At 35.4% G+C, this 13549-nt stretch overlaps 1 protein-coding gene and 2 pseudogenes across 1 annotated transcript in view; all 3 read right to left on the reverse strand.

The window, feature by feature from the left end:
* HORMAD1 (HORMA domain containing 1) overlaps positions 1-10037 on the reverse strand; it is a 14616-nt gene extending 4579 nt beyond the window's left edge. The window contains exons 1-9 of the mRNA XM_006919836.2: positions 9964-10037; positions 9164-9308; positions 7727-7790; positions 7253-7289; positions 5410-5430; positions 5116-5142; positions 3610-3677; positions 2923-3074; positions 1484-1747 (exon numbers count right to left, since the gene is read on the reverse strand). Coding sequence (XP_006919898.1) covers positions 1484-1747; positions 2923-3074; positions 3610-3677; positions 5116-5142; positions 5410-5430; positions 7253-7289; positions 7727-7790; positions 9164-9308; positions 9964-9996 — 811 coding nt within the window. The 5' untranslated portion in view covers positions 9997-10037. The remainder of the gene's footprint in view (positions 1-1483; positions 1748-2922; positions 3075-3609; positions 3678-5115; positions 5143-5409; positions 5431-7252; positions 7290-7726; positions 7791-9163; positions 9309-9963) is intronic.
* A 2294-nt stretch (positions 10038-12331) lies between these two features.
* On the reverse strand, positions 12332-13549 carry LOC112486186 (annotated as a pseudogene).
* On the reverse strand, positions 13053-13153 carry LOC112469170 (annotated as a pseudogene).

Genomic DNA, 13549 nt, shown 5'->3' on the forward strand with positions numbered 1-13549 from the left:
GTTTCAATGTAAATCATCCTACATAATTACATGAAGGAAAAAAATGGACACTTTAAAAAAACTAAAACAACTTGGTAGAAGTATTTATGAAAAGATCTGTTTTCACTAAAACTACCTTATGCCTGCTAGAAAGAAAGCGGTCCTATAATTACTATATCGAGGCAACTTATTTATCCAGGCAAAGTATAAAACACTTTATTTTGCAGGGTTGCTTTAAGGACAAATGATAAAAATGTATAGCTTCCTCAAAAAGTATGATGGTTCTAAGAACACTTAGATCTTACTGTTGTTTGAGGGTTCCGAATTAGACATGTTCACACAACAAGCTGCCACTTCTATAGCTCTGGAATTTCCATACACATGTTGGCATACACTCTGATTATTGCCCAACCCTCTTCAAGGAGTTAGTGAAGGATAAGCTCAGTCATGGTACAGTAGAAACAGCAACAAGTTTAATGTATAATTAAACTTCTCCTTGTGACATGTGTCAAAGAGCTTTAAATATTTTAAAGAATGCTACATAAATCACAGACATATTTGTTTATAAAGCAAGACTGGGATTTAGGTTTTAGGAAAAAGATTTCTTCTTTGATTGTATTGGTCGAAAATTGAATTTTCTATTTATGAGGATGTGGCCACAGAGCCCCAATCAGAATCCTCAGTCTCTAGATATAAGTACTGAGGTCATAATTTAGCATAAAATGAGCTGAGAAAACAATGAAGATGAGATTAAAGAACAATCATGTTGATGATAAAAGATTTTCTGGGAGTGAGGCAACAACAAAAGCTTTTTTATATTTAAATTCATCCATTCATTCAACCAATACTGAGATTGCACACTTGTGATTCTAAGCGCTAGCAGGAGGGCAATAAGACACTTCCTCTGCCTTCCAGGAACTTCCAGGCTGCTTCAGGACAGTGACTTTCCAGGCCCTGAAGAAATCCAAGCACAGCTAGTAGGCGTGTAGTGACAAGGGCTCCAGCATTAGCTGGGGGATCGGAGTAGGTTTTCAAACTATGCTCCAGACCAAGGGGTTTCCTCAGAGTCCACTGTCAGAGCAGGTCGGGTGGTGGGTGGCTGGGCGTCTAGGATCATTCCCTACTTCATTCAGAATAGTTGTTCTTTTAAATCTCTGAAAACAATGCTTGCACCAAGACAGAAAGCTTTTAAACTTTCTCAAGTTTTAAATCAGGTTGGGGCATATTTGGAATGTATGCTAATGTCTACCTGGAAATCCGAGAGCCACAGAGTGGCAGCTTGTTGTGTGAACATGTCTAATTCGGTGCCCTCAAACGACCATCACACATTTTGAGAAAGCTGTATATTTTTATCATTCGTCTTTTAAAACAAGCCTATACCTCCTTTAAGGTCCCTTCCAACCTTGAATTTATGATACAGTATTTATATAAATGAGTGCTTTAAAGTCCTTAGAATTGAGTCAAACATTTATTATTACTGTACTTTATATTTCTTTAAATATATTTACACTTATATAATGCTCCTGTTCATCATCTCCATCATCCTTGTCCATGAGAATTTTCTGAAGTGGTGTTTTTAATGGCTTTGGTGATAATATAGCTGAATCAATATTTTCCATCCGTTCTTTTTCAGTGGTCACTTTTACTTTGAAGGTGTGAAAAGGTGTTGGGACTTCTCCCACATTTAAGTACATAGGCTCCCCTTCAAATATCACTCCTTCACAATCACCATCCTTAAAACCAGGAGGCTGGTAATCTGGGGGTGTAACTGCGAAAAAGTAAGTATAAAATTGTGCTGTTCATGAAATTAAAGAAAATATTATTATTACAAAAATATATGCAGATTAAAGAAATTTCAAATAGTACTTCTAGAAGAGCATACAATAAAAAATATTTTTATTGTGCTATCTCCTACCATCTCCAAGTTCTTACTTTATTCCCTAAGGGTAACCTTTTTTTTCCTTCACTTGACTGACTGTGTGACCTCAAGGACATTATTTGTCATCCTTAATTCAGTTTCCTCATCTGTCAAATGGGGAAAATAATAGTACCTCCCTCATAGGAATTAAACCGTGCCAAGTGCTCAGAACACAACTGGCATATAGTAAGTGTTCAATAAATGTTAGTTGTCACATTGTTGCTTTATGTTCTTTTAGAAAATACTGCACATGTAAAACATGTAATTTTCATATATATAATATATACATATCCTTAAAAAACACAAATTAGATCATGCTGTTCTGTACCTAGCTGTTTTTAACATCTTTTTAACCTGTTTTAATATTTTTTTTGATAACTTATCCACATGTTCTTTTTAGTAGCTTGCACAGTATTCTGTTACATAGATGCACCATAATTTATTTACTCACTCTTCTAATAAGGACACTCAATGTTGTTTCCAGTTTGTTCCCATTTTAACCAGTGCTACAATGAAATCCTTATATACATATAACCTTGCATATTTGTGTAAGTACAGTCCCAAGATATTTTTATAGCTATAGAATTTTTGGATTAAAGAGAATGTGAATTTAACATTTTGATACTGCCAAATTGTCCTGTAAAAATATTGTACCTATAAACATTCTCTCTAGAGTGTACAAAAGTGCCTGCTTCCCCTGACCCCCTTGCCAATAATGAGTTTACAAGTTTTACTGATCTGATTAGTGAAAAATGGTATCTCACTGTTTCATTTCTTTAATTATGAGTGAGACTGTACCTCTCATGGATATATTCACATCACTGCAGAAGTTTGTATGTATTTTAAAGCCTATTTTTTCAAATCTTTCTTTTTCAAATACTGATATTCTATGTAAATTTTATAATTTCAAAAAATATATAACAATTTATTTAGTTCCTTAAAAATATTTGGGATGGAAACCCACTGTTTCAACAATAATAAAACATACAGGCACCAACTGAAACAGGATGTATTGCAAATAGTACCTTCATCATAGTAAAAAAGTTTCATGGTCAAACAAACATCATTAGGTAAAGGTCCCAGATTCTGCATTAGAACATAAATCTTGCGAATGAGGAGAATACTGGCTTTCTTGGTGTCAGCAGATGACATACTAGATTCACTGCTTTGGTTTTTACTAGAAGAGAATCATACATTAATTTCTTTTATGACACCTATAGCTTCGAAGAACATAACTTCGTATTTTACTATTTGAGATTCTTATTTTGATTATAACATTAAGTTGAAAGTTACCATGTATTTTAATGTCACTGTTACTAAAAATTTAATATCACTAATATCACGGTTAATATCATTATTATAAACAAATAACAATTTTACATAAGTGAATATGCATTTTATATAAGATGTTTAAAGGAAACAAATGATGCATTTTAATTATATTTACGTAATTAAATATAATTATATACGTTTATAATCACTGAAGCATACAATAGCTTTCCTACTCTTTGGCCATGTTTCACAATTAAAATAACATATAATTAGCCACAGAATTCTAGCTTGCAGCTACTCCAAGGATATTTAATACAGCCACACCTTGATGATTAATTGGGGATGTCCGAGAAGTTTCAGAAGTAATCCTGAAGTCCAGCTATATAGTATTAATATGAATAAATGGTAATATATTAAAAAAAAAACCTATAGAACAATACCTTATGAAGTCCATGATTGGTCCATTACTGGTGTACTTGAATTTAAATTGGTAACATTCTGAAATTGTCTTAAATAGAAAACATTGCAGTTATGTATCTGATATACTACTTTTGTATGACTCTTAACATTTACTTAACATTTTTTTTCTGCTATGTTAATCCCTACTGGTCCACAGAAACTTTTACGTCCTAAGTCAACTCCCATGGTTTGGGATTTGGGGCTTCGCTCTTGGAGATTTATTCTCCCGCTCATTGCAATGTATGTTACATACACCAGAGAGAAGGAGCTCCTCAGCAGGCAGGTAAGGGAGGCAGCAAACCTCTTTTAGTAGAACGACTAAGCAAAGGGCTTAAATCCTTGCTATACAGTAAACACAAGCAAGTCATTTAAGCTTTCTGTCTCAGTTTCCCTAGCTAATAAAAGAGGTTGAAAATAGTACCTATCTTATTAGTGGTTGTGAATATTTATCAAATAGGATAATTTATACAGAGCCCTTAATAAAGTTCCTGGTATACCAAGCATTCAATAAAGGGTTCTCTTGTACAAAAAGAAAAAATGTGCAACTATGAAAGAAATGAACATTTCCCTAACAATCGTTTTCTGAACAATCAACTAATTCATAGTTTTTGCTAATGTGATTTTCTTTGTCACCATGAACATATATTGAGCATTAATTTCAGGCATGAGTATCAACAAGACACATTCCCAGATCTCTTGAGGCTCTAATACTTTTACTGCTTTCTTTACATTTCAATGCTCACATAGGAATGGAGATCAGCTCTTTCTTTCTTAAAAATCTGCTTCTCCCTGACAGAATGAAACACTGTATTATAACAGCTATACTGTAATGATTAAGCAACCAGATCACAAACTGGCCTTCTTAGGTCTAAATTCTGGTTCTGCCACACAGGCAAGAAAATTTGTATCTAGGTTTCCTTACCTATAAAGTAGGCATGATAATGATAGTTACCTCATGAAGGCTGTGATGAATCATTGAGGTAATGCATAGAAAGCCCCAAAGAACAAAGCCTAACAACAGTAAGTGCTTAACAGATTTTCCCCTTTGTTTCTTCTGGTTTTTCCTTTTATTTCTTGTCATCCTTACTTTAGTTGTCAGATGAACAGGTAAATGTGACTGGACTGGGATGAACAATCAAAGCTTAAGGATGAGTTTCTAATTTTTCTCAAACTCAACCCCTTTCATAATTCTATAAAAAGAATATTGTAAAGAACCAGAAATCAGGAGAGTTAGGTTATTTCTAATGGTCTGTGGCTTTGTGGCCTAGGATCAGTCACATAATCTCTTTTATAGGAAGTGTACTAATCTGTTTAAAGATAATAAGACAAGCTCTGTCTTACCTCAAAAAAGTCTTTATGAGGTTCGAATGTGAAAATATATTATGAGAAAGTACATTAAAGCTCAATTAAAAGCATAAGATGTTATAATTTAAGTTATTTTTAGATATTAGAGGCTTATGTTTCTTTACTAACTTAAGCACACTTACCTGAGGGTCTTCTGGGTTGGTGTATACCTATTTAAAAATAATTTACAACTGAGTTATACAAGGCTAAATATTCAAGAAGAACTAAATTAGATGTTTAGACTCAACTATTAAATGAACTCAGCAAAATAAAATACAAAATGACCCCCAAACTACTAATCTGTTACTTTTTTCCATTCAATAGATCAGTTGTTTGAATAAAGCAACATAATTAATTCATGGTTTTAGCATATTTAATTAAACAAGGCAGAATTTGACAGTCTTTAAAAAAAGAACATACAATTTAAAAATACTTACAGCTAGAACAACCATCCTTAGCTGAAATACAACAAAGAACAAAAATCTTACTTTTATTGTATAAAATATTTTTTCATGATGGATCATAAATATTCTTTGTCCTATTTCAACATTTATTCCTAATAAGAAATAATCTTACTTCATATGATGCATATAAAGCAACATATACCTCATGTATCCTTCTCTATTCTCCAAAGCATGTATTTCTAGTTGACTTACTAAAGGTTGAAATTCACGTCATTTACTTAAGCAAACAGGGAAATTACTGCCAGTTACAAAGAAAATATATATATTGTGAAAGAACACATTAAACCTTATAAATATGAGAATAAATTTTGAAAGGAGAAAAAGTAGAGTTCAGGGCCTGGCTCATATAGTAAAGGGAAGAGGCTTTGGAGCCCACAGGAACAGAGAATCACAGGAATTCACTCAAGTAACGTGCCAAAATCTAAGTCATCCTTGATTTGGATCTTTTGCTTATACTCCACGACTGATCCATTGACAAGTCCAATCAGACCTACTGCCAAATATAGCCTAAATCTTTTCTCTTTTCTCCTCCTCTGCCATCCTGATCTAAGCCACTCCCAGACCCCCTTTTTCTGACCGGTACTGCAGTAATAGGTTAAGTGTTATTCTCCTTAATTCCCATTTTGTTCTTCCACAGTATATTCTCTAAATAGCAGCCAGAGTGATTTTTCTTTTAATTTAACATGTAAATCAAATGATGTTATATTTTCACTCAAAACCTTCAAATGACTTTTATTTGCACCTAAAATAAAATCCAATCTCCTTACCTCCACAACCCCGGATGCTCTGGCCCTGCCTATCTCCCCAGGCTGCTCTCACACCGCTCTCCCTCACTGCTCATTGCACTCCAGTCGTACTGGCTTTCTTTCTGGTCCCTGAACTCTCCAAACTTCCCTCCAGCTCTATGCATTTGCTGCTCCCCTCAGAATACTCTCTCCCCAAAATTAATGCCAGGGTGGTTTCTTCTCATTCAAGTCTCAGCTTAAATGTCACCTCTTCACAGTTGGTCCTCTGACCACCCTACCGAAAGATACCCCACCTTTCCCTTTGCCACACACTTTTTCTAAAAATTTTAATGGCATTTTAACACTATTGGAAATTATGACTTCCTTGTTGTATTGACTCTCTTTCCCCTATAGAAGGGACCCTCTTTGTCTTGTTCACTACTATTAAGCTTACTCAGCTCTTACCTAGAATACATACCTAGCACATAATAGGCACTCGATATTTAATAAATATTAAATGTTTAATGCCTTAATGAGGGAGGTTACTGACCATAGATAAAATCCTATCTTTTTCACAAATTTGTTTAACTTCTTTATATATGTTGACATAAACATATAATAAGTATACAAAAACTTACGATCTATAGTAAAACCTTATTAATTGAAATTTCACTAATTCAGAATTTGTGACAGTTTAACCGAGACTACATGGAAATTTATTTTTGAATGCTCAAGAAAAAATAATCTATTAAATAATTAATATAAATAAGTTTACAGAGGCATGTAAAACTAATGACTAAAGTGTTTTAAGACTTTTTAATTCATTAAGTTTTTGTAAGTTAATATGTGTTATTAATAAAGATAAATTAAAAATTAACCAAAACTATCTTGGCAAAATTCATTAAGTATTAATTCTATTAGCTTTAAATGAGTTGAATATTAGTCTTTAAAATACTCAAATATCCAGACTTTCAGAAACTTGGATTGACCTATGCCCAAGTTAGTTTAAATTAATGTTTTACTACATGGTAAGTGATGTTACATTTGTGGAATATAAACTGGAAAAAAAAGATGAAGAGATACTGACTTACATATTTTTTCTGTAAAGCATCATAGCATCCTAGCATCCTAAAAAGTAATCCAGGATTCATTTTTAGATTGAATGTATTTCATTTCCAGAAAATAGTTCTTTTAATAAGTCTCATATTATTTCATTACTAAATAATATAAAATTTTCTTATTAAAGTTCTCTTGTTATTAACTAGATTAAAATAATAAAACAAACAATGAGGCAGAAATATAAAATGTTGATAGTGATGGAAGGGGGGATAGAAAATATCTGACAGCTAGTAATAATGGGGGACAATAACAGGAAAAGAAAACCTGCTCACATGGAGCATAAAAGGAAATTTTAATGCAAAAATCCAGAGACCTGCAAAAAATGGTATCCAGTGTTAAAGGGGGAATCATTAAAACTGTGTTAAACACTGAAATATATACAATGAACAAAAAAATGTGCCTTAAGAAAAAAATAATATTATATTGTTATGTATTCTTTTACTTACCACTTCACTAATTGTGTAGATCCTGGACAATTTTTATCTTCTCTCAGAATCTTGACACAAAGATCTAAACACAAAAATGGTGATATAAATATAGAGCTACTTAAGATTAGTAAACAACTAGAAATTTAAAGTGAAGATTACTTTCTTTAGCTGTGTATTATTGATATATTATTAATGGCAATGAATTTCCAGATGATTAGGATTAATATAATTAAAAGAAGAAAGGTTTTATGGAAGCAACTAACCTTTTTATCCTTATTATAAAATGACATCATAATGAATAGGATGCATGTTGATGGATAGAAAATTTTTAGTTTTAAAAGCTACAGAATACTTAAAGTTAGATGTAATGTTTTTATGCCATTATTGTCCAAGAGTCTCAGAATATTTGCTATGCACCAGTAAAATACTTGTAAAAAGCCAAGTTAACTGGATAGAGCCCTGCAGAGAAGGAACATGTAATATAGGAGAAAGGACTGAGATCTCTCAGTCTCAGGTCCCTTATCTGAAAAACAGGGATACTATCTAACTCACAGGCCTGTAATGTGAATTAGAAGATATCATACACAATATAGCACTTTACATATAACCCAGCACATAGTTGGCATACAATATTATGCATGATATTATGTCCATTAATATGTACTGGGCAACAAATTACTGTAGTATAAACTATTTTTACATAAGAATATATAATACCACTGTAAAAAGCTATAAATAATATTTTTATCTATTTACTTCATCATTGTAAGAGTAACGTCAGATGAAATTATGCTTGAGAAAATGAGGAAAAATTTTATGATTAAGTGCTTCCAAATGTATTGAATATACTTTTTAAAAACCACTTAGATGTCCACGCAAAAACCTGTACACGAATATGGCATTATTTACAACAGCCAAAAAGTAGAAACAACCCAAATGTTCATCAACTGATGAATGGATAAACTGTGGTATATCCATGTGGAATATTATTCATTAATAAAAAAGGATAAAATACTAATCCATGCTACAATACTGTTGAACCTTAAAAACATTATGCTAAGTGAAAGAAGCCAGTCACAAAGGGCCAAATATTGTATGATTCCATTCATATGAAATGTCCAAAATAGAAAAATCCATCGAAACAGAAAGCAGATTGGTGGTTGCTTAGGACTGGGGAGGTTAAGGGAAGTCAGAGTGACTTAATGGGTATGGAGTTTCCTTTTGGAGTGATGAAAATGTTCTAAAATCGACAGCAGTGATGTTTGCACACCTCTCTGAATATACTAAAAATCACTGTATTGTGCACTTTAAATGACTGAATTGTTGGGTGTGTGAATTATATCACAATAAAGCTGTTACTAATAAAAAAATCTCTAAGTCAAAAATTATAGTTTTAGAGCAAGCCAAAGTAAAGGTAACTGTTTAAAGAAAGTTTAAAAATAAACATTATATTACCATCTAGATATCTTGTTCCATAAGCACATTCTGGAAATATTCCTCTCAAATACGTGATGCAGGATACTGAAACTGCTAGGAGCCTCTTCACTAATACCAAAGATTGCTGCTCAGTTGATATCTTATTGGGGAACACCAATGCACTCTAAATTCAAGGGAAATTAAAATATTTTACTTAGATTTATTAAAAATTAAGTATTCCTGAACTTCCTGATCTAATTTTGTAAAAGCATGGTACTCTCCCCCCAAAATTCATAACCATAGTGGTTAGTAATTCCCAGAAGGTCAGTGTGGCTTCTAAGAGGTTAATATTTTATTCCAAATGTGTTTCCAGGGTAGCAGCCTAAAGATAACATGCAAAGAGTGCTTAAGAATCCTTTTTAAAATCCTCTCGCAGGTTAATTGTCTGTAAATGCATAATACATGGATAGGTAACACTTTGTAATGCAAGATCTATGCAAAAATGACAATTTTATCTGTCTGAGGGACACAGACATTCATTTTCTAGGAATGGACTGCTATGAATAATAATTTCATCAAAGCAACAGAACAACATTCATTGACATCTAACGTAAACTGAACCCGAACCAGCAATTTAATGCAACGCATCAAACATCCAATAGACTTCTCCATTCATTCAAAATCGTTTAGCAGAAAGCGTCATTTCTTAAAACAGAGTTTCCTGATGTCATTAAACCCTCCAACAGTTGACTCTAACTCGCAGATATAAAAACAGTTGAGAATTCATAAACCAATACAATTAGTTAAATTAAAATGCACTCGAACACAAGAAATCCTACCATGGAAGTTCTCTGCAATTGTGCAGTGGCCATCTTCGGGTAAAGTATTTTCTGTAATTCCACCTTGACACAAACACAAGCGTTAACTTCAGATGTTATTTTTATCCATAATATTCTATTTTACAACGTGTAGAGTCAAAAGGAACTTTGTGACCGAATGAGAGGACTCCTGCACTTAAAACGGAATCTTCAAAAACATACTCATTTTGCTGTATGACTCCTTTGAGTAAGGTCCTAATTTGAAGCCATTTGACTGGCAAGCTTCACATAAGTAGGTTATTAAGAAAGCTCTTAGAAAAAAAAAGCTCTTTAAAAGATATTTTTTAAAAAAGTATAATCTCCTATTTTCCTTCATGGTATTCAATCATTAACAACATTGCACATTTAAGTATTAAGTAATGAAAACCTGCCCCTGCCAAGCCCTTTAAAATAATCTTTTAATTGTTTTAAAGCTGTAGTTTCAAAACAACCGAATCGGATCACTTTTCTTCACTGAACTTGAGCGTGACTCTGGGTATATCATATTGTCCAACTCCGAAAAACAACCATAAAAGGACTACAGAAAATATTCATTTTTTTCTTTTTTTTTTGGACTGATTCTGATGTCTCAATTATAGCGTTGATATTTTGATAGGTTTCCACATTTTTGGGTCCCAATTTCAATTTTCTCCATCAGACACTTCAGCTAGAAGAGTTCACGGAAGAGTCTAATTTACTCGTAAACGTTTAAATTTATCCTGACGCAGCCCGGACTAGACGCCAGAGTTAACCTACTCTCAAGAACCTGTTCTGAAAAAATAACTCGGTTCACACTCCCCACCCCACTCCCAATGTTTCGCCATTAAGTCTTTTAAAAAACTTAAAAGTAGCAGGTGACAGAAAAAGAGATTTAAAAGCAAAAAAATAATAATAACAATAAAGTTAAGAAAGGAAAAAGAAGGAAACACATATATTACGTAACGTCTGAGGGACGGGCGCCGGCGACGAGGAGAGCAGCACGACGCAGCACGCGCTCTGCCCGATGCGCATGCGCCTTCCGTCAACGGTTGCCCGGGGAGGCGCGACAGGAGCCTTTTGACCCCGGTCGAGGTCACCTTTCCCGCCAAGAGCAGCGCAAGGCACGCCGGGAACCCCAAGAGCCTGGCCGCCATGTCTCACCTGGAAAAGCCCGATGCCTACGAGGAAAAGGTAAGTAATTACAGGCGCAAAGCCTTCCCTATATACATGGATTTCCTACATGACCAAAGTATCCTCAATCGCCAAATAATTAATCGCATTAATTTGTGATCGTTTTTAACTTTAATTTTGTTTTTGGATCTATCATAGAAGGCATTCCCTCCCGACAGTCTCATGTCTTCAGAAACGAGTTGCTCTGGCAGCATCCAACTTAGGTACTTCTACTGGGCTATATCTGCAGGGTCGGCGGACAGCTTTCAATTAATTAATGTCTCGTTTAGAAACAAAATAAATGAATCATAGCTAGTAGGTAGTTGGAGACTCTAACAATCATAGTTTACAGATTGTTACATATTCAAATGAACATCATCATTATTCATAAACATTGATACTGTCTGCATTACCAGTTAGAAAACAGCCACTCAGATATGAAAAGATTTGCCCAGAGTCGATTAGAAGAGGAGAGAAGACGAGAACCCCGTATTCAGGGTCAAAAATAGTGAAAATCCCCTGGTCTAATAATTATTTTGCTTTATATTTCTCTTATACTTAGAGTTTACAAAGAGGTTTCACATTCACTATCTTATTTTTTTAAAGAGGATAGTTTATTGATTACACATGATAACGGATGATATACAAACTTCATTCCCATCTATGATTTTATCTGGTGCCATAATTCAATTTAGATATATTGCATAGGATGTGCCAACAATCATTAATTACCAAATAAACTCCATGACTCTGCTTGGGTGACTATTTTAATGGTGAACTCCAGATCACAACACAGTAACTGTCAATTCAACTACACCAAGGTTTCTGAAGACAATGGCTTCTGTGCCCAAGCAGGTTGTAAATAAATTTCAAATGGAACTTGGCAACACCCTGAGGGAAATCTAACTTCACACTGTTGGAGTGATAAACCAAGATAGCTTCAGAGTAGACTAACTTTAAATGGCACATTTTTAAAAAGACACATTTATTCAGCATCACAATCAGATATTATATTTAGCAATCAACGGCAGGGGTGCAAAAAAAATCAACATTAAAACCCTTTGTCGAAATGCTTTGCACTTTGCACAGAATGGAAACTAAAATAACCTGTTATACAATTAGTCATAAGTACAGTCCTCGAGTCCTTTGCCCATGTACACACGAGTATTGTTTAAAACATGTCTTCTTTGTAGCAGCCAGGCCCTGCCACCACTGTGCTTGGCTGAGTTCACGAATCTTTTGTAAACTGTAGCTTCCCTGTCACTTCTCTGGCTCTCCTCTCCTGCTAAGCTTTGTTTCCTGCCCTAGCTACTGCTGCCACCACAGCCACCTTGGTTCCGAGGTTTGGCAAAGCACTGGCCTCCACCACCATAGGAGCCAGAGCTTCTGCCTCCAAGGTTTCCTCCTTTCATGGGTCTAAAATTTGAAGATTGGTTGTAATCACCAAAATCACTGTAGCTTCTGCCACCTCCAAAATTACCTCCATCATTACTAACTCTATTATAGCCACCCCCGCTGCCACCATGTCCTCCACCACCATGGCTGCCACCAAAGCCACCTCGACCACTGAAGTTTCCTCCACAACCAAAGCTGTCACTCCCACCAAAACCACCTCCACGACCACCACCGAAGTTTCCAGAACCACTTGGACCACTGGCTGGGTGAAGCACTGACCATCTCTCACTCAGGGCTTTCCTTCTTTCACAGTCGTGGCCGTTCATGGGGTGCTGTTTCTGAAGGACAGACTTGTCTAGAGTCATGGTCATCAGAGGTTACAAAAGCAAAGCCTCTCTTCTCGCCGTTGCCTTGCTCGGTCCTGATTTCAGTCATTTCAATTTCCCCATACTGTTCAAAATACTCTCCTGGGTGATATTCCTCCATGTCATCTTCTTCTTTCTTAGAGCAACTCAGCAAAATACAATGAAAATACGGAACACTTCATGAATTTGCATGTCATCCTTGTGCAGGGGCCGTGGGAGTCTTCTCTGTCGTTCCAATTTTAGCGTGTGCTGCCGACACGAGCACTCGCACGTCCTCGTTAACACCGCCAACAAAGCTCTTCTCACAGACAAGAGAGCACCAGGTCTTTGAGAGCCTTCTCTGGAGACAGTCCGCTTTGGCTCCACGGCCCTCCCATCTACCTTATGTGGCCTTGTATTCATGGCTGTGTCCACCTCCTCCACGGTGGCATAAGTGAAAGACCCAAAGCCTCTGGAGCCCTGGTGTTTAGATCTCTCTCATCACCACACAGCCTGTGAGTGCTCCCCGTTGCTCAGAACAGCCCCTCAGACTCTCATCGGTTGTTTCAAAGCTCAGACCCTCCAGGAAGAGCTTCGGGGGCTTTCGGGCTCCTTGAGAGGATCTGAGTTAGATGTGACGACTGCTGGAGTGGCGACTAACCATGCTTACTCTGCGGCAT

This window comes from Pteropus alecto, unplaced genomic scaffold (assembly GCF_000325575.1).
Source record: "Pteropus alecto unplaced genomic scaffold, ASM32557v1 scaffold106, whole genome shotgun sequence".
NCBI classification, from domain to species: domain Eukaryota; kingdom Metazoa; phylum Chordata; class Mammalia; order Chiroptera; family Pteropodidae; genus Pteropus; species Pteropus alecto.